This window comes from Physella acuta, unplaced genomic scaffold, assembly GCF_028476545.2.
Source record: "Physella acuta isolate Inbredline_101_S28 unplaced genomic scaffold, ASM2847654v3 ptg000254l, whole genome shotgun sequence".
NCBI lineage: Eukaryota > Metazoa > Mollusca > Gastropoda > Physidae > Physella > Physella acuta.
In genome coordinates this window covers 107,220-133,038 of record NW_026731773.1, presented here as the reverse complement: position 1 = coordinate 133,038, position 25,819 = coordinate 107,220, and the positions used below count along the sequence as shown (strand labels likewise).

Genomic DNA, 25,819 nt, shown 5'->3' with positions numbered 1-25,819 from the left:
TCAGTGACCAGCCAAAGGACCCACGGACTCTACAGCTCAACGGCTAATCTAAATCAACAGCTACTTGCCCCCCCCCCCCCATCGACCCCACCATCACATTTGCATCAACTGTCCCCAGGGATCCTCAAGGGTGCGGACACCCGGCAGGTAGGCGTCCCCGCTGTGACCATCGCCACATCCGTCAAAGTGTCGACCAATGAACGCACACACAGGCCACGCCTATCCAGGATGATAAGAGTTCCGTTTGAGGGGTGAGTACAGCATTACAGCCGGGCTGTTGGGCTGTTTCAGGCTTTTTCAGGCTGTTCGAAGCTGTTGGGCTGTTTGAGGCTGTTTGATGCTGTTTGAAGCTGTAGATGTGTTTGGTTGTTTGAGTCTGTTGAGCTGTTGATGGTATTTCAGGCTGTTTAATTTTGTTGGGTTTTTTATGCTGTTTGAGGCTGTTGGGCTGTTTGGGGTATTTGAGCCTGTTAATGGGCTGTTTGAGATTGTTTGAAGCTGTTTAATTGTTTTTATGCTGTTTGATGCTGTTTAATGCTGTTTGAGATTGTTGGGCTGTTTGGCTGTTTGATTGGCTGAGTGTACCAATCGAGGTGTCTGTTCAGTTCGCTGGTGCTAACAATGATTGTAGAAATTCACATAATGATTGTGGACATGATTGTATATATCCTACATCTACAAACTTCACTAACGTTTGAAAGTAAATACTGATTGTGGACATCTACACAGTGATTGTAGCCGTTCACTAAATGATTGTAGTAAACCAATGATTGTACATACCCGGTGATCGCAGACACATAATGTTTATATCTAGCCAATGTACACAATGATTGTAAAAATACAACGTGACCCTGTGACCTGATAGATATCATAAACCGGACCGATGACGTGAAGATATCGACCCAGGAACAAAGACAGACCCACCCCGGGATGAATGCACTCTTGCCCCTCTAACACAAGAGCCATTGAAAGAACGGCGGGAATCTATTCCTTGCTGGCGACATTGATCGTTCTGTGGTGGTCGGGTATTGGGTGTTGATGTCGTCACTGCTGTTGTATGTAGGTGCTGGATACTACCACACTCCCACACTCCATACCATACTCTACATACATACCTGACAGCTTCATACCCACCCCCTACAGCTTTAACCCCACCTCCTACAGCTTTAGTCCCACCCCTTCAGCTTCATACCCAACCCTCCAGCTTTAACCCAACCCCTACAGATTTAACCCAACCCCTCCAGCTTTAACCCAACCCCTCCAGCTTTAACCCCGCCCCCTACAGTTTCATACCCAACCCCAAACAACTCACCCATATGACCTACGATGAATCTATTGTTAGAATAATTAAAATACTAATTTACATTAAGAGATCCGACTCTCCGCCCAACTATATCCCAATTATCCTGCTTGTGATCCTTATAATCCCAGCTCACGTCTGCCCTAACTAATCCTCTAATCTACTTCCCCAACTCTCGCCCAACTCTCGCCCAACTCTCGCTCGACCCTCGTTTAACTAGCATTCAGCGTGCATACAACTTGTGGGACTGTAAGCAAATTGTCATTTAACCTTCGGCATGCCAAGGACTCAAATAAATGACCAAACGGAGGCTAAATTTGTCAGGAAATGACTAAAATAAATTACCCCAACTGACTCAAATAAATGACCCCAACAGACTCATATAAATGACCCCAACTGACTAAAATAAATGACCCCAACTGACTAAAATAAATGACCCCAACTGACTCAAATAAATGACCCCAACTGACTCAAATAAATGACCCCAACTGACTCAAATAAATGACCCCAACTGACTCAAATAAATGACCCCAACTGACTCAAATAAATGACCCCAACTGACTCAAATAAATGACCCCAACTGACTAAAATAAATGACCACAACAGACTCAAAAAAATTACCCCAATAGACTCAAATAAATGACCCCAAATGACTAAAATAAATGACCTCAACTGACCAATTTTACAGGGAACAGACTGAAAAATTATTCCCCCCCCCCCAACAGACTAAAAAAATATACCCCACAGACTAAATTCACCCCCACAAACAAAATCCCTGACTTTCTAGTGACGTGATTCCCTTGTAATTGTACGTGGACATAGACCAGCCCCGTTGTTTAAACTGTTGGGTCACTGGTCTGGTCTCATGATGTGACATTTGGACTTGGACACTTTAAACATAAACATTACAGGCCATCTGGTTTGTTTCTTAGACGTTGGTAGGGTTACATTAATATGGGGATCTGCCATGTCTACATTCGTATGTGTATGTGCCAGATGTGTTTATATTTGTATGTGTATGTGCCATATATGTCAACATTCGTATGTGTATGCTATTCGTGATTTAGGCTGGAGAATCGAACCCATACCAGCTAGAGCACAACCTTAAGGAGTTCACTTTAAACCAACCACCACTTAACTAACCGTCCTTTATTGAATCAAATCTCAAACAAATCTAATTTGTTCAAATCTTCATTAATTGTATCCACATAAAATTAATGAAACCTATTTAAATTATCTCTTTCCTAGTTCCTTCTACATAAATCCACAGTATCGTAAGCTATTGTACTTTCAATAGCTTTATCTAATCCATATCAGATCTATTTATAACCTCCCTAAATCTATTTTATTTAGCCCTTCTTTTATCAAGTTACATAAATAGCCCACACCTAAATCTACTTTATTTAGCCCTTCTTTTATCAAGTTACATAAATAACACACACCTAAATATACTTTATTTAGCCCTTCTTTTATCAACTTACATAAATAGCCCACACCTAAATCTACTTTATTTAGCCCTTCTTTTATCAAGTTACATAAATAACCCAACCCTAAATCTACTTTATTTAGCCCTTCTTTTATCAAGTAACATAAATAACCCACACCTAAATCAAACGTACTTTTATTAATTTTAGCTCACTTAATTCAGCCTTAATTAACTCTACCCACATCAGCTGTAGATTAATCAAGACTAGCCATCACGAAACAGCTTGACCTAATTAGTCAGTCAACAGCGAGCATCGATCCCCTGATATCAAATGTTCTAGTCCGTCATCCGTCATCCGTCATCCGACACACGACATTTTGCTGGACGACTCTTACGGACGTAGAGCTACAGCACGCTAGCGTTTCGCGATGGGTGGTTAGGGATGTCTGATGTTTTGACTAGTGGGGATTGTTACAAAACACGACCTAGTATATCAAAGAGGGGGGAGGGTTGTTACAAAATACGATCTAATTGATCAAGAGGGGGGGGGTTGTTACAAAAAAAGATCTAATTGAGGGAGGGGATTGTTACAAAACACGAACTACTAATTGATCAAGAGGGGGGGGGGGGGGAGTTTGAGTGAAAGATCAAAACTCATTTCCTAAAGGACAAATGTTTCGACTACTAAAAGCTGCTATTGTAGTTTTTTTTACCCCCCCCCCCCTCCTCAGCACTGTCACATGTCACAAAAAGCCAGACCCGCACTTTCTTTGAGATAATGTCATAGCTCAGCCCACAAACCAATCAAAATTGCAGTTTTTTTTTATTCCTTCCCAAAATACTCAGCTAAATTAACTGTGTACATTAAAGATTTTCTACTACAATTTATTTATACATTTTTAAAAATAACGGCTAAAATTCATTTTTTAAACGGAAAAATGTGTCGTCACACTTTTTGAACCGCCCCCTCTCACGTCACAAAATCCCCCCCCCCCCCCCCCCCCCCCCCCATGTTTGTGACGGCGTTTATGGGCGACCCTTCAGCTGTGTCAGCGGGTAACTAGGCAACTATAACCTTAGCTGGCAACTTGATATTTTATGCAACAATGAGAAATTGCAGGAGTTTTTGACGTCATGACGTTACTGTGATGACCGACGTTCATGACGTACAGACGTCACCATACCGTGACGTGTAACGGAGCTTTGCAGCTCAAGCTAAACCGTCAGTAAACAAACAGTCCGGTCGTCTATTTTAAGATTTTAATTATTTTTAGTCATTAATTAATGAATTGTGTGTGAACTAGCGCTTAGGCTGTAAACCACGACACGATAAAAATCTGTTCCATTCCTAAACGGGGCAGTTAATTACTCCTTTTTATTTATTTCTGACATGCCGTTTTTTGCCCCGTTTACGAACGGGTGCGCTAGATTTTGAAAAGATTATGAATGCGCTAATCAATCAGTGAGATCGATGAGGTTTCTATAGCCGGTACTGGGTCACCTTGACATTTACCTGCTGCACCTGGGCAGGTTGTCACGTGTGGACGTCAGCGGTAATATCGTTGTTATAAGTGTAACTATGATATTCCATGTATTAGAATTAAGACATCGGGATGTTTTTATATTGTAGCTCGTATTATATCAGTTTAAATATTTTAAAAACTACAGTCGCATATGTAGATAGATGGTAGCTAATCTGTACTGATAGTAAGAACGTAATTAAATTATTACTAAGTAATTTGTGAGGTTTCATCAGGTCTATATAGGGATCACGCAAAGATTATGTAACACAAAATATGACTTTTTATAACCACCATCTTAGCTCGTAAAAAGTTGTATAAAATTTAAATTAATCATCACGATCCAGTTTGGTGCTACAAAAAGTAATTTAAAACGATTGGAATCTCATTATTTTAGACAAAATCACATCTTTATTCTAACAAGTTGTAAAATATGTATCTTGTGTTAACATAAAATTAACCTGTAAGCCAGCCCTCACCTTTTTTTTATCCCACCATTCTAAATGGAATTATTTTACTAAAATAAAAATATATCAAATGTTGTGTTATGTAACGCAGCTGGATTACACCACCACACTCCATATAACACAATCTAACGATGTGATGAACCACTCCAACTCCATATAACACAATTTACCCAAAAGATAACCCCCCCCCCCCCCAACCAAATGAGCGGTGTCCTTTAAAAAATTGACGTAAGTCAATATGACGTGCCGTCTGAGCATTTCGACATGTATTCTCGGCGTCATGCACTAACGACGTCAGTCTGTAAGATGCGCCCATCCAAGACCGCCCCCCTCCACCCCACCCCCAAACGTGACTTTGACACGCTAAACACCCTGCTCGCCTTTTGCCAGCATTGATCTCAGTTCCAGACTTTGATGGCCTTGACACCTGACCTTGAGCCCTAGACCCCTGACAACAAGATCTTCAACCAATTATTAGTCTCTTGAACTAGTTTAGTTCTTTTAAAACAATGTTTGCCTTGTGCTATATTTATCCGCCAATCACAGGTGGGCCGTCGAGAGCGGATCGATACCGCAATTATTATTGACCGAAACGATTCCGCGGCAGGCGATTACTCCGATTTTTCATTTCAAACTTCAAATTTGTGTGAAATCCGTCTAATCCGAGGTTGTGGTTTTACATTTGAATGTTGCGGTTTTTTTCTGAAATGTTGAGGAAAAATTTTGTTGTGTTAATTTTTTCTGTGGTATGGGATAATGTTGACATTTCTGCGGATTTCGTGGTTTGTATTTGGGATAATCGTGGTATTTAATGTGGCTTTTCGCCATTTCTGGCAACTTTGGTGGTATTTTATTCTTAGTGAATCAGGCTCGGATGTTTTATGATGTTTTGGTGGTAATATTCTGTGGCATATTTCAATGAAGGTTTAGTAGGTGGTATTTTTCTGTGGCATAAGTCAATGAATGTTTTTGTGGTGTTTGCAAACAAAATAGTTTTGTTAATGAAGTTTTATTACGCCATGTTAAGAAAAACTTTTTGGGAAAACGACACACATATTTTCTTGACCTGGTTTAATGGTCAGCTGGTATTGAATAACTTCCGAGCATAACAACGACATCAACCTAACCATAACCTCTACTGACACAACTACTAAACCTGTCAAACTAACAATAAGACGCAAGTTAGGTTTAAAGTTGACGCCTTTCTGTTGCTACTTTCTTACTCAACACTTCTTGTAAAGCTACCATCTATCTAGATACGTCACTGTAAAGCTACCATCTTGTTAGGCCGCTGTAAAGCTACCATCTATCTAGATACGTCACTGTAAAGCTACCATCAATCTCCATACGCCACTGTAAAGCTACCATCTTGTTAGATACGCCACTGTAAAGCTGCCATCTACCTACATACGCCAATGTAAAGCTACCATCTTGTTAGATACGCCACTGTAAAGCTACGATCTATCTCCATACGCCACTGTAAAGCTACGATCTATCTACATACGCCACTGTAAAGCTGCCATCTACCTACATACGCCAATGTAAAGCTACCATCTTGTTAGATACGCCATTGTAAAGCTACGATCTATCTCCATACGCCACTGTAAAGCTACGATCTATCTACATACGCAACTGTAAAGCTACGATCTATCTACATACGCCACTGTAAAGCTACCATCTATCTACATACGCCACTGTAAAGCTATCATCTATCTACATACGCCCCTGTTAAGGTACCATCTTGTTAGATAGGCTAGTATCAGACTCAACGATTGCCTTGTTAAATACTCCTATCTGGAGTATAATCTTCTCAAATCTATTTATAGACGCAGACCATCACGTGACTGGGGTTGGCAAGATAAAAGCTGACGAGACTACGGATTATTTACACGTGACGTAAATGAGTACACAAAAATCGATGACGCTATTACGATAAATAAAATGCTCCCATCGTAAAGGAAAGAAAACAAATTCTTCTCGTAGCTTGAGGAAGGTTTTATTATTGTCACGTGACTCTGTTCACGCGAAGTTTAGGCAGCAGAATATGTACAGCCTAGGGGTCCGATACACCATTACACACCAATAAACACCATTATACACCAATAAACACCAATAAACACCAATAAACACCATTATACACCAATAAACACCAATAAACACCATTATACACCAATAAACACCAATAAACACCAATATACACTAATATACACTAATATACACCAATACACTCCAATAAACACAACACTCCAATAAACACCAATAAACACCAAAAACACACTAATACACCAACACCCTATACACAAATGCCCTCATCAGTCACCAATGCCCTTACCACACAATGCCCCCACATGAAAATGCCCCTTACCAGACCCTAACACACATCAATTTTCACCTCTCAGCACTTTGTGCGGACGTTGAAAAATGTGCCTATCATTTAGAAGCGTCGCCATGTTGGTTTGAGGCGGCCATTTTTTTCTACAACATCACTCACGTGTCTCATTGCTAGCCCATTAACCAGACGTATCGAAGGTTCCAGAACAAACTACTCGCACAGGCATTGACTCCCAATTTAGGTTAGTTTTTAACCCGGGGCGTCCGGAAGCGAAGGAAAAAATAAATACTTCGGTCGGGAGAGATGGGTCGCCATTTAAAAAAACAAAATAGTTCAGTAAAACTGTAGTATCGGCCATTCTAGTATGATGGTAAACAGCTTGTGTTAGACTAATGATAAAACATGCGCATCGCCAGGTGAATGTTGCTACAATGACTTGCAGTTGAGTGTTGATACAATGACTTGCAGGGCATGTTGATACAAGGACTTGTACTTGAGTGTTGATAAACCAGCTTGCAGGGGTATGTTGATACACTGACTTGAATGGGCATGTTGATACAATGACTGGCAGATGAGTGTTGATAAACCAGCTTGCAGGCAATGATACAATGACTTGCATGGGTATGTTGATACAATGACTTGCAGTTGAGTGTTGATAAACCAGCTTGTGTGAGCTAAACCTCTAACATTGGATGATGGAAAAATCAATAACTTTCAAGTCATTGCTGAGGCATAATCACAGAGAGCTGTTATTTTATTCGACACTTCGTCTCTGTTAGGCTGGACCAATCAAATAGTTGACCAATCAAATAGTTGACCAATCAAATAGTTGACCAATCAAATAGTTGACCAATCAAATAGTTGACCAATCAAATAGTTGACCAATCAAATAGATGACCAATCAAATAGTTGACCAATCAAATAGTTGACCAATCAAATACTTGACCAATCAAATACTTGACCAATCAAATACTTGACCAATCAAATAGTTGACCAATCAAATAGTTGACCAATCAAATAGTTGACCAATCAAATAGTTGAACAATCAAATACTTGACCAATCAAATACTTGACCAATCAAATAGTTGACCAATCAAATAGTTGACCAATCAAATAGTTGACCAATCAAATAGTTGACCAATCAAATAGTTGACCAATCAAATAGTTGACCAATCAAATAGTTGACCGATCAAATAGTTGACCAATCAAATAGTTGACCAATCAAATAGTTGACCAATCAAATAGTTGACCAATCAAATACTTGACCAATCAAATACTTGACCAATCAAATAGTTGACCAATCAAATAGTTGACCAATCAAATAGTTGACCAATCAAATAGTTGACCAATCAAATACTTGACCAATCAAATAGTTGACCAATCAAATAGTTGACCAATCAAATAGTTGACCAATCAAATAGTTGACCAATCAAATAGTTGACCAATCAAATAGTTGACCAATCAAATAGTTGACCAATCAAATACTTGACCAATCAAATACTTGACCAATCAAATAGTTGACCAATCAAATAGTTGACCAATCAAATAGTTGACCAATCAAATAGTTGACCAATCAAATAGTTGACCAATCAAATAGTTGACCAATCAAATAGTTGACCAATCAAATACTTGACCAATCAAATACTTGACCAATCAAATACTTGACCAATCAAATACTTGACCAATCAAATAGTTGACCAATCAAATAGTTGACCAATCAAATAGTTGACCAATCAAATACTTGACCAATCAAATACTTGACCAATCAAATAGTTGACCAATCAAATAGTTGACCAATAAAATAGTTGACCAATCAAATAGTTGACCAATCAAATAGTTGACCAATCAAATAGTTGACCAATCAAATAGTTGACCAATCAAATAGTTGACCAATCAAGTAGTTGACTAATCAAATAGTTGACCAATCAAATAGTTGACCAATCAAATAGTTGACTAATCAAATAGTTGACCAATCAAATAGTTGACCAATCTTAAAACCTTCCGCGTCTTTTTTCTCGAAGACAAAGAGATATTAATAGTTCATTCAATCGTTCTGTAGTTGCTTTACGAAGTCTGAAATATATCAGTCTCATTCATTCGATTCTTCTAGCTTCTCATTCATTTGATGCTACCAGCTACCCATATTTCGATTTCAGTACGGTTTGATTATTTAAACCTTAATGAGGCATCATTTAGGTTAATTAGTCCAGGTCTAGCAGATCTAGGTCAGCTAATGCCAACCAATCCGACGGTGCCACCCAGCACAAAGTGAGAACCAAATTTGGTTCGTCAAGTGGAATCAAACATGGCGGACAGGAGACGGTGGTCGAGGTGACACCCAGCACAAAGTGAGAACCAAATTTGGTTCGTCAAGTGGAATCAAACATGGCGGACAGGAGACGGTGGTCGAGGTGACACCCAGCACAAAGTGAGAACCAAATTTGGTTCGTCAAGTGGAATCAAACATGGCGGACGGGAGAAGGTGTTCGAGGTGACACCCAGCACAAAGTGAGAACCAAATTTGGTTCGTCACGTGCAAATCAAACATGGCGGACGAGAGACGGAGGTCGAACGATCCAGGAAATCGATCTGCTAGCAATGATCGGCGTCTTTGAATATTTGTCTGTTTAAATCTGCCGTCTGTGTGACGATACAACATCCAACATGTAAACAGAAAGGGTTATTGTGACGTCAAAATGACGTTTTCGAGATTACCAGTCCCACGGACATGCGTCTGACCATACAATTACCCCAGTCAAGCTCCTACCCATAATCCCTAACAACCGCACCGGAAGTAAACAAACAAACTCCACCCACTTTAAACTTCTGGCTCACTCAGCAAGTCAGGGGGAGGCAACCGTTTTCACAATACTCACTTTAAATAATTTGTCATTAGAAACTAAGAAACTCTACTTCATCCTACCCAGTCACTTACCTTTCATCTTATTGAAAGTTCCGTGTACGTTATTTATACACTCTACTTCACCTGCTTAGTCTACTACTCTGACCATGAAAGGTCCGTGTGCGTTACTTAGATATACACTCTACTTCACCTATTCTCAGTGTGCGTTACTTAGATAAACACTCTACTTCACCTACTCTCAGTATGCGTTACTTAAATATACACTCTACTTCACCTACCCAGTCTACGTCCAGATCCCTGAACGTTCCGTCTACGTTACTTAGATCTACAGACTAACGTTCTATCTGTGAAAGGGCAAAGACAAACTGATCTACATCAACGCACTTACCCCTGAACTTGGATCAGAGTGACCAGGGCAGATTTTCTGTCTAGCCAGACTCGCTTATCACCAATCACAGGATCGATATTGTTGGTTCGATGTCCAGATCATGTAGGGGTTAAGATACATTCCCTGCTATAAATAAGTCGCGTCCGGCCCTCGGGTCGACCTGGACCACCTAGGTCATGTCGGGTGGGGATGGAGGCTGGGGGGGGGGGGGGAAGCTAAGGAAGACAACTCCTGCAGTGAAAAGCTTTTAGTTTTTAAACTTCCCCTGGCTTCCGCCTTGATTCTAGCATATCGCGTGAGAGTTGAAAACTAGCCGTTGCTATGGTAAAGATGGTTTCCAAAGAATTCCAAGCTTCGTTTCTGGTTTATTTATTTACTTTATTTTTTTATTTTTTTGCGTTGTTAGCGAAGTTTGAAATAATTTTTTGTCGAACTCGCGCCAATACTAGTTTGATTTTCCACTGATAGTAAACAAAACTGCATGTTTACTATATGAATTTATATATATACTAGGCATGCTGCCCAGCTTCGCTTAGGCTTTCAAAACATTGAGAATTTGAATGCTTAATTAATTCGCCCATATAAGGCGCCGGTCAGTCGAGGTCAGTTTTGATCCCCTCATCGTAGACTTTTCGGCCAACCGGCCCCCGTGTTCTGTCGCCCAAGGCAAGATCCTGCCAAATATACATTCGAATACGCCTTTATTTTTATATTTTTCTTCTTTAAATAAAATTGTGGTTATACATTTAAAACATCTAACATTATTTTCAACCAAAGTCCGTATAAAGTTCTTCATATATTGCTGCAGATTCTGATGTAATGTCCGGCGAAAATATTTTGCGGACAGAGAGAGAGAGAGAGAAGTGCGCATAGTCTTTTATATATTAGGATATATATATATATATATATATATATATATATATATATATATATATATATATATATATATATATATATGTCAGTGAAAATCAAACGATTCATTACACCATGTTAAACAAACTCTTTTCGATCTCTTTAAACTAACATCTACTAGTGAACTGTTGTATCAACACCTGACTGTTGTATCAACACCTGACTGTTGTATCAACACCTGACTGTTGTATCAACATCTGACCTATTGTATCAACACCTGACTGTTGTATCAACTCCTGACTGTTGTATCAACACCGGACCTATTGTATCAACACATGACTGTTGTATCAACACCTGACCTATTGTATCAACACCTGACCTAATGTATCAACACCTGACCTAATATATCAACACCTGACTGTTGCATCAACCTCAGACATGTGGTTTCAACAACCGACATATTGTACAACGTACAACATCAGCAGGCTGACCTGCGCCGATGGATCGAAATGTTTTAAACGGAAGTTTAACAATGACGTCATAGATCGGCTATTTTCTGACTTGAACAAAATAATTCGAGGTTGACATCAATTATCTCCCCTCGCCGGTTCTTGTTTCTTATTGACATTTCTATTGGCGGGAGGGAACTCCAGTGGGCAAATAGATGTTGCAGACGACAAGGTTTGAACACACACACAGTCCAGTGTGGTCCGCCATCATTCTCGTGCTAACACCCTCATCGTTTTAAGTCTCTCTGGAATTCTGTTAATTTCGATTTTTAATTTTTTTTTCTTCATATTTTTGCTTTTATCGCCGTGAATAAATGTTATGTAATTATGAGCTACTTTTATAAAAATCATTTTTGTCCTTGGATAGAAACTTAGCTGACGATGAAACATGTGACAATCAAATTATATTAATTCTATCTTTGATTCGTTGGCACCGAGAGGTGGATTTCATATAAAGCTTGGAGTAAAAGGCCGTGTTTTAACCTGGTATCTCCTTGGTTTTCAACCCGGACTTTGCAAACTTACCCTTGCCCCGCGGAATTAGCGGAACTGCAGAAAATTCTAGAACATTGGGCTTGATGGTAAACATTTTTGATGTTATTTAACACCACAAACGTGAAATGAACAAGGACGTTAAAAGTTTGATCAGAGAATAAAAGGAGAAAATTATAACGAGATCAGCGGAAGTGACGTCAGCATTTGGACGAGTGACGGCGTAGTTCGGGGTATAAAGATGGTTACGTCCCCTTGACGGAAGTTACCCTCCCCCACCTCAGTGCGGTTGTTGGCCAAGATGGAGGCAAGGTGGCAGTACACAGAAGGTCACGTGACCGATGTTTACTTCGCGGATGTTTTGTTGCCGTCACGTCGTGAGGCGAGTCGTCTGGACAAGTGAGTCATTGTCTGGTCAGTGTGTGTGTGTGTACGTGGTCAGTGTGTGTGTGTGTGTGTGCACGTGGTCAGTGTGTGTGTTCACGTGGTCAGTGTGTGTGTGTGTGTACATGGTCAGTGTATGTGTTCACGTGGTCAGTGTGTGTGTGTGTAGTCAGTTTGTGTGTTTGTGCACATGGTTGTCCGTGTACACGTGGTCTTTGTCTGAACGTGATCGGTGTTTGCATGTGGTCAATGTGTTCCGGTTACCGGAAATCGCTTAAAAATCGTTAGAAACTTACGTATGGAAGCTAACACTTAGATTTGAAATGCCATGTACCTAACTGAAATGGTACTCAAGTTAAACGTGTTCACCCCCACACACACACACACACACTCACAAAAGCATTGAGAGTGCGTGTAGTAGGGCTGGCGTCCACCCGGATACCAGATGCAGAACTGGGTTTTTATAATTTTACCGACTCAGGAAGATTACAATATTTCCTCGACTCTGTATACGTGTAAAATAATGTGTATGATCACAATAAAAAATCTCAATAAACCGACAGACCTGTTCGAACTCATACAAGATCACTGCACCACTTCATTCCACCACAACAGCATTAGTCGGTTGTCCACCCCCCCCCCCACACACACATCCCCACACCACCTCCCCTGCCCCACCACCTCCCCCCTGCCCCCGACCAATAAAACCTAAACTGCACTGCTCACAAATATGAGACTCAGGGCGGCATCAATAATCAGCGCTAATGAAGCGTGTCAGATTTTAAAAGACGATCAGATCACACATTTGTGATCGATATCATTATTTTTTGGAGACAAACCATCACGACATAACGCATAAGGTGGGGGGGGGGGGGGGGCTGCATGATGGGTGAGTTATGATGGGTGGGGTAGTTTATGGTGGGTGGGTATGATGGGTGGGGTAGTTTATGGTGGGTGGGTATGATGGGTGGGGTAGTTTATGATGGGGGGTATGATGGGTGGGGTAGTTTATGGTGGGTGGGTATGATGGGTGGGGTAGTTTATGGTGGGTGGGTATGATGGGTGGGGTAGTTTATGGTGGGTGGGTATGATGGGTGGGGTAGTTTATGATGGGTGGGTATGATGGGTGGGGTAGTTTATGATGGGGGGTATGATGGGTGGGGTATGATGGGTGGGGTATGATGGGTGGGGTATGATGGGTGGGGTATGATGGGTGGGGTATGATAGATGTGTTATGATAGGTGGGGAAAGATGGACGGGAATAATGCCAGGTTTTTATATGAAGCCTGTTACAACCGTTTGTGGAACTGAACCGGAACTGTTAAAGACTTTAATCTCCGCCGTCGTCTGCTAGTAATGGCACCAATTAGGACAAATCGTCAGAGAAGTTAACACCTCGCCCAGGTGTATGACGTCAGAAGTAAGTGTCGCTTGATTACATAGACCACGCCCACTGTTCGACTTCCGTGTATTTGATCTAACAGGTGATACAGGAAATACAGAGATGTAAGGGGAGATACGTGAGGATTATATGAGTATTACATGTGGATTAAATAAGTATAACATGAGTATTACATCAAAATTACATGAGGATTAAATAAGGATTACATCAACATTACATGATGATTAAATGAGGATAAAATGAAGATTACATGAAGATTACATGAGCAATACATGAGTATTACATAAGGATTACATAAAGATTACACGACGATTACATGAGTATTACACGAGGATAACATGACTGATTAGCCTCTGAATTGATATTGCTTTAAATATCTTGTTGCCTGTCTCAGCATTAATAAGAAACTCCACTTTTATACAATCCCTCGGTTTGAGAGGTGTCCGACATGACAGTGACAGGGTTTGACAGGTGTCCGACACGTGTGTCGCCCTGCCCCAGGTGTGTCGCACCGCCCCAGATGTGTCGCCCCACCCCGGTGTGTCCCCCCGCCCCAGGTGTGTCGCCCCGCCCCAGGTGTGTCGCCCGCCCCAGGTGTGTCGTCCCGCCCCAGGTGTGTCGCCCCACCCCAGGTGTGTCGCCCCACCCCAGGTGTGTCGTCGTGCCCGAGGTGTGTCGCCGTGCCCCAGATGTGTCGCCCTACACCAGGTGTGTCGCCCCGCCCCAGGTGTGTCGTCCGCCCCAGGTGTGTCTCCCCGCCCCAGGTGTGTCTCCCCGCCCCAGGTGTGTCGCCCTGCCACTCCCAGTGGTTGTCACGTGTCCAGAATGTGAGCAGGAATCGTTGCTCCTGTGTTGGAAGCTTCCACGTGCAACAGATGGTTATTAGCTAGGCGTTGTCATAGCAACCGCATACAGAAGATAAATCGTAAAGATGTTTTTTAATACTGAATTCATGGCAATGATGGCTCAGAATGAGGGTGGTGTTTTTTTTTTTTTTGCAGGTGGGGGGATGTGTGTGTGTGTGTGTGTTTTACATGTGGGTGGGCATCTTACAGGTGGGGGTGACAAAGGTGGGTAGTGTATTATTGTTGGGTGAAGATTTACAGGTGCGGCTTGTGACACAGGTGTGTGACTACATGTGTGTGACTACAGGTGTGTGGCTACAGGTGTGTGGCTACAGGTGTGTGGCTACAGGTGTGTAGCTACAGCTGTGTGGCTACAGGTGTGTGGCTACAGGTGTGTGGCTACAGGTGTGTGGCTACAGGTGTGTGGCTACAGGTGTGTGGCTACAGGTGTGTAGCTACAGGTGTGTAGCTACAGGTGTGTGGCTACAGGTGTGTGGCTACAGGTGCGTGGCTACAGGTGTGTGGCTACAGGTGGGTGGCTACAGGTGTGTGGCTACAGGTGGGTGGCTACAGGTGTGGCAACAGATGGGTGGCTACAGGTGGGTGGCTGCAGGTGGGTGGCTGCAGGTGGGTGGCTGCAGGTGGGTGGCTGCAGGTGGGTGGCTGCAGGTGGGTGTATACAGGTGGGTGTATACAGGTGGGTGTATACAGGTGGGTGGCTACAGGTGGGTGTATACAGGTGTGTTGCTACAGGTGGGTGTATACAGGTGTGTTGCTACAGGTGGGTGGCTACAGGTGGTTGGCTACAGGTGGGTGGCTACAGGTGTGTTGCTACAGGTGGGTGGCTACAGGTGGGTGTATACAGGTGGGTGGCTACAGGTGTGTGGCTACAGGTGGGTGGCTACAGGTGGGTGGCTACAGGTGGTTGGCTACAGGTGTGTTGTTACAGGTGGGTGGCTACAGGTGGGTGGTGATACAGGTGAGCGCCGTTGTAAAGGTGAAGGGTTACATAAACGTTCAGTTAGTTTAAGACATGCTATTGATGTGCGTGGTATAATTAGTCGGTACCGTTCTAATACAACTCACCCATGTAGTCAGTGGATGAGTTAACGCTCATACATCCAGTAGTGAGTGAGTAATTATTGCCATTCAGCGTGCACTAACACATATAATTACTTCTCGTCGGCATAAGCAATAAATAATTTAGCCACAATCCACGTGTGGTTGGGCCATTCGCTCTAATTGTGTGGCAGGTGGTTGCAGTGTGGAGTTGTCAGCTGGGGGGGGGGGAGGAGGCAATCCCACCACTCGCACTCACAGCGTTTTTAGCTATAACCTGACGAGATAAGGTTAAAGTAGTTTCCCTTTATCTGACGAGATAAGGTTAGAGTAGTTTCCCTTTATCTGACGAGATAAGGTTAGAGTAGTTTCCCTTTATCTGACGAGATAAGGTTAAAGTAGTTTCCCTTTATCTGACGAGATAAGGTTAGAGTAGTTTCCCTTTATCTGATAAAGTAAATTCCCTTTGAGCCAGCTTATTCCCAGCTTTCCTTAGTTTTTATTATCCTTGCTCCAATTTAGAATTTAAAAAAAAATCATCTATTTTTTAAATTGCAAGTAATAAAAAAAGCCAGGTGTAGGAGGCTACATCTGACATATGTCATGACACGATGTATAACAAATGCCATGAGTGCAACATATATGCAATAGCACAAAATATGCCATTATATGATATATTATTTCATAACAAGGCATATGCCATGACATTATACATTACATTTGTCATGAAACAAGAAAACAATATTACATATGACATGATATGAGATTCGACAAAGAAAAGACATACGTTATGACATACAAACCGACATTACACCTGACAAAATCACCGAAACCTTAAGAGACATATTCACATACAAATTCTGACAAATAATTTTTTTTTGTAAATTTCAAATAGCCGCAGGGGAAGGCAACTCGCCGATTTCCTTTGCTAGTTAGTTTTGATTTTTTTTTAAATTAAGGAAACTGGAATTTGTTCGATCGCATACAGACAATTGTTGCTTATTGGAGCTACATGTTTATTAGAACTTGTAGCATTTACAGTGTTAGGCTATACGCTCAAACACAGAGAAGTAGCTAAATATCGATTTTATATTGGTGTTGGGTAGTTGGTGGTAGACAATCTTTAAAGCAGATGATTGGTATCTTCAGGTCCTTGTGGCTACCTAGCCGACATCCCCACCCCGTGGCTACCTAGCCAACATCCCCACCCCGTGGCTACCTAGCCAACATCCACACACCGTGGCTACCTAGCCTACATCCCCACCCCGTGGCTACCTAGCCAACATCCACACCCCGTGGCTACCTAGCCTACATCCCCACCCCGTGACTACCTAACCAACATCCCCACCCCGTGGCTACCTAGCCAACATCTCCACCCCGTGGCTACCTAGCCAACATCCCCACCCCAGTGGCTACCTAGCCAACATCCCCACCCCGACCTAGCCAACATCACCACCCAGTGGCTACCTAGCCAACATCCCCACCCCGTGGCTACCTAGCCAACATCCCCACCCCGTGGCTACCTAGCCAACATCCCCACCCCGTGGCTACCTAGCCAACATCCCCACCCCGTGGCTACCTAGCCAACATCCACACCCCGTGGCTACCTAGCCTACATCCCCACCCCGTGGCTACCGTGGCTACCAAGCCGACATCCCCACCCCGTGGCTACCTAGCCAACATCCACAGCCCGTGGCTACCTAGCCAACATCACCACCCAGTGGCTACCTAGCCAACATCCCCACCCCGTGGCTACCTAGCCAACATCCACAGCCCGTGGCTACCTAGCCAACATCACCACCCAGTGGCTACCTAGCCAACATCCCCACCCCGTGGCTACCTAGCCAACATCCCCACCCCGTGGCTACCTAGCCTACATCCCCACCCCGTGGCTACCTAGCCAACATCCCCACCCCGTGGCTACCTAGCCGACATCCCCACCCCGTGGCTACCTAGCCGACATCCCCACCCCGTGGCTACCTAGCGAACATCCCCACCCCGTGGCTACCTAGCCAACATCCACAGCCCGTGGCTACCTAGCCAACATCCCCACCCCGTGGCTACCTAGCCAACATCCCCACCCCGTGGCTACCTAGCCAACATCCCCACCCCGTGGCTACCTAGCCGACATCCCCACCCCGTGGCTACCTAGCGAACATCCACAGCCCGTGGCTACCTAGCCAACATCCACACCCCGTGGCTACCTAGCCAACATCCACACCCCGTGGCTACCTAGCCTACATCCCCACCCCGTGACTACCTAGCCTACATCTCCACCCCGTGGCTACCTAGCCAACATCCCCACCCCGTGGCTACCTAGCCAACATCCCCACCCCGTGGCTACCTAGCCAACATCCCCACCCCGTGGCTACCTAGCCAACATCCCCACCCCGTGGCTACCTAGCCAACATCCCCACCCCGTGGCTACCTAGCCAACATCCCCACCCCGTGGCTACCTAGCCAACATCCCCACCCCGTGGCTACCTAGCCGACATCCACACCCGTGGCTACCTAGCCAACATCAGTCGTCAGATCGCGTCGATCGAACCATCCATCAAAATCCCAATAAACATCAAGAAAAGTTGACCCCTGACCCCTGTCATCGATTGATTTTGCTCGGCGGTCTGAATATCTTAATCAAGGTCAAAAGGTGTTCGATTCCAAAGCTTTCCATGATGCCCCGCCCCTCGTAATGTGTACATTTACTGGCAGCCACGTTACGACAACGGCGCCAAATTGAATTGAAGTCTAACAAGAAAAATGATTTATTGGAGCCGCATTTGATCAGAGACCCGTGACGTCACAAGGTCTTGTTAGGCTTGATCTTTTAGAAAATGTTGGGGGAAGGTGAAATTTTTTCACAGCTGTTGGCCTTCGGGAAGTCGAATTTGGGCAACAACGGGGGGAGAAAACAAAATTTAAAATGTTTGCAATAAACTTTGTGGGACCAAACTCCAAAGCTATGGGACAAATTTTTATAACCCTTTCTATCTCGTGGGCTACAGGTTAACGATAAGATACAGTGGTTCTCAACCTTTTGGAGGTACCGAACCTTGTCGGCTTCTATGCGAAATCACCGAACCATTCTTAATAGAAAAACATTGTATGATTTTTTTTTCAATTTCAAAACATAGGTAGGCCCTATACATTTTACTGGTGTCAATAAGAAACGTGCATCAACACATCCCTGTGTTTAAAGAATAAAACCATTAATGAATATTTACAGCTACTCAGTGTGACTTCTGCCTGTCAGACGCCAGAATTGCGCGACCTTCACCTTGAATTCAGCGAGTGTTGTGTTCTTGTATTTTCCATCTCCGTGCAGCTTAAGTGTTCTCTAAGTTTTACCGGTGCTAGACTAGAACTACCTAACTCAGCATTGCAAATCATGCAGTGTTGAAAGCTGCTCTTTTAACGTTGTTATACACGTGAATCATATTTGTACATATTCGTTCGACCACTTCTTTCTTTGCGCGACACAGCTAGTATATAGGGATTAAAATATTAACAAAGAGACCACACGACTCACAACACGACAATCACAAGGCCTTTCTCATCCAACTTCGCCCCAGCCCGTTACAAAATTCTAGTGTTACACCCGTTGACATTTACCCCCCCCCACTTCCACACACTCCCCCCATTCCCCCCCCCCCCCCCCACCATCTCAAGTTCCCAGCCTCTAGAGACGTCTGGTCGAGGGCAATGATACATTTTAAAAGATGGCGTCACAAGATCAGCTTTCATTCAATATAGACAAGACATCAGGTTTCCCTGGTACATCCTTCACTCAGGTGTGGTTGATGTGTGGTTAATGTGTGGTTAATGTGTGGTTAATGTGTGGTTAATGTGTGGTTAATGTGTGGTTAATGTGTGGTTAATGTGTGGTTAATGTGTGGTTAATGTGTGGTTAATGTGTGGTTAATGTGTGGTTAATGTGTGGCTAATGTGTGGTTAATGTGTGGTTAATGTATGGTTAATGTATGGTTAATGTGTGGTTAATGTGTGGTTAATGTGTGGTTAATGTGTGGTTAATGTGTGGCTAATGTGTGGCTAATGTGTGGTTAATGTGTGGTTAATGTGGTTAATGTGTGGTTAATGTGTGGTTTATGAGTGGTTAATGTGGTTAATGTGAGCAAAGTGCGGTTAATGTGAATAAATCAATGTGTGCTCACACGACTAACAGGAATTAAAATGTGTATACATTAAACAAAAATTGTGAACTAAAACCTATTTCAAGTCCAATAAAGCTTAAGAAATAACAGGTCTGAGAATGTAGTAGGACAGACATGAAGAAAGTAGGACGCTGGGGTACACCAATAAAATTTGAGATCCACTTAATGGAGCTACACGATATTTGAGAACAAACAAACAAACACACAAACAAACAAACAAACAAACAAAAAACCAAACAAACAAACAAACAACCAAACAAACAAACAAACAAACCGAGCGAGTTTGAAACACAAAAAATGTCGTCTGTCGTGCTGTCTGTAAAAGTGTAATGTAAAACATTTCTCCATTTCATTATCAGCCTGCTAGAGTGGAGGGGCAGGGGGATCGTTTTAAAACCAAGTGTGGGGGGTTGGGTGGCGGAGAGGGGTGAAGTGAGGGGGTTCACTGTGAGGGAGGGAGGAGGAAAGGTGGGATAGAGGGGTGGGTGGAGGGAGGAAGGGAAGGAAGGATAGAATGGGGAGAGAGAAAGATTGAACAAGAAAGGGAAAAAGATGGAGAGAGAGCGAAACTGAGTGGGAGAAATAGAGAGAGAGGGGGGGGGGGGGGGGGGAATAACTCATGGCAGTCTGATAAACATTATTTTTTAAAATGTCTTCCTTCGTGGCATGTAAACATGTCTTCGAACAACTGAGGTTCAACTGCGCTAGTTAGAAATGTTTTTGTTGTGTCAGAATAACTAAAGTCTTACAGTACTTGTCACTAAACCATCTTAGCCGGCTATTTCAAATCCCCCCACTCACCAGAATATCTCGCCGCTAATTTTAAAAGTGTAATTTTTATTGATCACAACGACATAAAAAAGCAGGCGAATAAAAAGTTAACAAGTACCGTTAAAATTATAAACTGCCAACATGATTATTATACGATGATGACGGTACATCTGCTGGGGGGATGACGAGGTTTGACGTCACGAATGGGGTGACCTATATTCTCAGACGAAGAGCAGTTGGATCAATTCGCCGTGAACCCGGGAATTTGCATATTCCGTTGTCTCATTCCCCCAGGCGGTGAGCTAAAAAACAGAATTAAATCTGACGAAACAAACGCCAAATCCAATCACAGGGAATTACTTGAGTTAAATGACGTCCTGATATTTTGAATTTCGTGAGTTAAATGACGTCCTGATATTTTGAATTTCGTGAGTTAAATGACGTCCTGATATTTTGAATTTCGTGAGTTAAATGACGTCCTGATATTTTGAATTTCGTGAGTTAAATGACGTCCTGATATTTTGAATTTCGTGAGTTAAATGACGTCCTGATATTTTAGGCTGAAAACATTTCTTTACTATTCCAGCATTTGAATTCTATAGCCAGGAAACTATTGGTCAATTGAAAAAAAATAATGTTCAACGAGTTAAAACACTCAGACGGCTTGATATGGCGAACACTCAGTTGAACTTTAACCCTAAGTTTACCGTGATGTTGTCTTTTAAATTGGCGCTTTGTCCATATCCGCTTTGTCAATTTAAATTAAAATTCTGCAATTATTTCTGCAAGCAATTAATTATTTTAGCACTTAGCTAGCTGATTCTAGTCTAGTTACCGACCACAAGAATTGGGGTTTTAAAACTTTCAAACAACAGTATAGATTTAATAAGGATTGAACGGTTTAGTTCGGGTCCAGTACTTTATTTTAACGTATTTCAGTCTTCTTCGTTCTAAATTTTTAGTGTTGGAAGGGATCGAGCCTTATCTGCCAGAGGGTTTGAACTCGAGACTTTTTTTTTTCGAATTTAACAACCATGAGCTTTGTCGACTCGACCACGCCTCGAACACAATTAAGTATACGTTTCAGCTAGTTATACGCCATTGAGACCGTTGACTCCGATTTCAGCCTGCTTTTCTTTTTGGATTTGCTTCAATAGCCTTTGTCCAACCAAGAACAAACTACAAGGCAGCAGTTCTTTGATTTTGGAGTTGTCTCTCTTAGAAGAATGTCAGCTAACGAGCCTCATCTGCCCGAGATTTCGAACCCGAGACTTTTTCGGTTTAGCAACCCTCGACCACGCTGATTCCTAGTATTTCTGTATTTATTGCCATAAACCACGATTGTCAAGTTTGGTAGGTTGTCAATGTTGACCACTGCACAAAGGCGTAGCGACGGGAGGGGGGGGGATACATATGTCCCCGGGCGCCGACTCTAGGGGCGCCAAAATAAGCTCATTTAGCTGCTATTTTTAATTATTTTGAATTATAAATATAAAAATATAGGGGTGGGGGGCGTCAAATTGAAAATATGTCCCCTGGCGCCTGGAGGGGTAGCTACATCTCTGCCACTGCATTAATCAGCTGTGTATGTATGTGCCAAGTTTTCAATGTTGACCACTGTATTAACCAGCTGTGTATGTGCGTGCATATGTGTAGCTAAACCAAACATATGGGCCGAGACTGTGCCAAACTACGATTAAATATTGTTGACTCAAAATTCCACATATTTATGACGTCACGAACACATATTTCCGGCATGTTCCCCGCCGTATGTGATAAAGTTAATGAAACATTTTTACGTCATTTCCGGTCTATGTTTTTGATGGACGTCGTGTGTTTTCATTTGGTTTTTTTTTCTTTTTCAACACCACGTGCTCTACTCCCACGTGACTTTCTCGCGCATGACCGCTTGAATATTGCAACCGGAAACTCAAGATCCTTACCCTTTAGAGAAGATCAACGTTTAATTTTTAAAAAGTTAATGTGAATTAGTTAGAGGGGATTGACTGAGGGAATCGTGTGTGTGTATTTGTGAGTGTGAGTGTGTGTGTGTGTGTGTGAAGGTGGGCGTCGATTGTTTACAGTCTCCAGACGTCTATATATCACCCCCCGAAGAAAGTCTACCGCCTCCCCCCCCCCCCCCCCGAACGAGATGGAATTTATATAGTAAAAATATACTTTTACTAGTATCCGCCCTCCCGGAAAATGTTGACCGCCCCCCCCCCCCCCGAAAATATTAACTGCCGCCCCATCCCCGGAGAAAAAAGTCTGGAAGAAACACTGTGCCACGGGCATCTTATAGACGTCCTTATTTCACCACTAGCCTCTAATATACGTCCTTGTGTCACCACTAAACTCTCACTGACGTCCTTTATGTCACCACTAACCTCTAACAGGCGTCCTAATGTCGCCACTAACTTCTAACTAACAGACGACTCTATAAATAAAAACAAATGATCACGTGGTATAATTATGACATCATTATGACATCATGATGCGCATGACGTAGCCACGATTCCTGCGATCAAAATAACTCGACTTTTTCCTGTAAAACTAAAAACGTGGTTTTTTCACCCGGACTCAAGTATTGGTTGGCTACTCTTACAAGAAAGAGTAGGCAACACTAACAATCACACATCTATTGGTAGGCTAGTCTAACACCAGCATTGGAAGGCAACACTAACATTAACACATCAATTGGTAGGCAATCCTTGCATAGCCTCAAGCAGTGCTTAGACAACGGACAACATTGAACGTAGGATCTCTGCCATCTATTATTAGCCTTCTCTTGCTGGACCTACCAAACTGGACCTACCAAACTGGACCTACCAAACTGGACTTACCAAACTGGACCTACCAAATTGGACCTACCAAACTGGACCTACCAAACTGGACCTACCAAACTGGACTTACCAAACTGGACCTACCAAATTGGACCTACCAAACTGGACCTACCAAACTGGACCTACCACACTGGACCTACCAAACTGGACCTACCAAACTGGACCTACCAAACTGGACCTACCAAACTGGACCTACCAAACTGGACCTACCAAACTGGACCTACCAAACTGGACCTACCAAATTGGACCTCCACAGCTGACTCGTCAGACTGCTGCTAGAGCAACAAACACTGAATTTACGGCTACCCCCCCCCCCCCCCCCCTCCGCCCACGTGTCATTGACTCTGGATTAACTCCCCTCCCACACCCCCACACACATGTAATTGAACGACTAACTGACAGATTTCAATCTAAAATCAACAGATCAATAATCGAGCCGAGGGTTTGATAGCAAGCCCGATGGATCAGGCTGACATACTTGCCTCGCGATTTCTTCTAGAAATAGCCCCAACAGACTCGCGGAATCTAAGAATAGCTTTGGTAAATCACGCATCAAACGCGATCTATTTCACGGACTATAAACAGTTAGGCTTGAATAGCTCAAGTCGTTTTGTAGTACACATTTTAAAATATTAGCGCATTGATTTATGTCTGTTGTTTCAAACTATTTATGTATATTAAATATATCAATCATACAAGCCGATTACAGTATTGTGAAAGTTGTGAACGATCACGTTTTAAAGGGGGACAAATCTCTGAACTGATTGTTTGAAAAGGGGAAGCAATTTGTGTTTATTAGTATGCCGTGAACACACAGACAGAGATTTCGCCCTCGGCTTTATGAATATCTTGTGTAAGGAACTGTTGTGTTATTTGCCGAGTGTCAAGAAACATGACATACCCGAGACTGTGGTTACAGCTACCTCGCTGTTAGAGACGTGGTGATGATGTTGTAGGTCTTGTTGGCAGACTTAGTTTTTACAGGGAACATACAGGGAACATACAGGGAACATACAGGGAACATACAGGGAACATACAGGGAACATACAGGGAACATACAGGGGCAGAGGGGAATTAGAACATTGGCGCGATTTTAGGGGATGAAATTAACTACTAGTCACAAGTCTAAAGGTAACTAAACAGTTACAAGGATAGCGCAAACAAATTTGAATAAGGAAAACAACAAAGGAAATAAAGTTATGTAAAGTTTTGGGAAACAAGATGAAAACGGTGGCTAAGGTCAAGGGCGAATTGCTGTAGCGAGTTAAACCAATTGCGACCCGACCAGTGTTTCTTGCAGAGTTTTTTCTCCGGAAGGGGGGGGGGGGGATGTTTTCGGAGGGAGGGGGACGGACACTGGTAAAAGTAAATGTTTTATATATAAATTCAATTTCGTTCGGGGGGGTGGGGGGGGGGGGGGGGTGGGGGCGGTAGACGAAGAGATGCCTGGGATGCACTCTGAACCCAACCCAACCCCATCCTAGAAACTCTGAACCCAACCCAACCCCATCCCAGAAACTCGAACCAAACATCCCGTGGAGGGTAGGGGTAGGGTGTAGGGAGGTATTAATGGAGCATGACGTCACACGATGATAGAAGGTCTATGTCGACCTTCTCAAGGCCCGAGGGCACAAGGGGGGGGGGTGCTTAGTGGTGACACCCGCTGTGGTGATACACGATAGTATTGGTGGCACACCTGATATGTCAGCATTGATTACATCATGACACCAGTTGTCACATCGGCAACACGTGACACGACTTGTTTCAACTCGACAGCAACAGCAGGATGTTTCATGGCCTCCATGTGGTCAACCACATCTCCACCACCCTCACCACACTTTAGGTGTGATCTCTACCTCACTTTAATATTTTCTAACTCTAACTCTTCCTAGACTTCACCTATTGCCTCCCCCCACCCCCTCGCCACCGCAAACACTGCCCCTATTAAGTTCTGACGACTAACCCCCCTCTTTTTATTTTGCACCAAAATAAACCCCAGCAGCCCGTGTATATTGACTCGCTTGTCTGGCCAATGACCATCAATTCATACGTCATCAAACAACCCCAGCCCAATCAGAAGTTCTAATTAAAAAGTCAAGTTTTGAACACAATAGCTAAAAAAAACTTTGTGATTGCTACAAGCACCTTCGTCGTCTGTGGGGGATTGTATTTACTTTCTGTCATGTAATGCCAA

General features: G+C 43.0%; 1 protein-coding gene across 1 annotated transcript in view; it reads left to right on the top strand.

Annotated features, from left to right (window-relative positions):
* LOC131938628 (uncharacterized) overlaps positions 1–25,819 on the top strand; it is an 89,882-nt gene that overhangs the window by 14,131 nt on the left and 49,932 nt on the right. Inside the window, exon 3 of the mRNA XM_059296734.1 lies at positions 119–251. Within this exon, the coding sequence (XP_059152717.1) occupies positions 119–251 (133 nt within the window). The remainder of the gene's footprint in view (positions 1–118; positions 252–25,819) is intronic.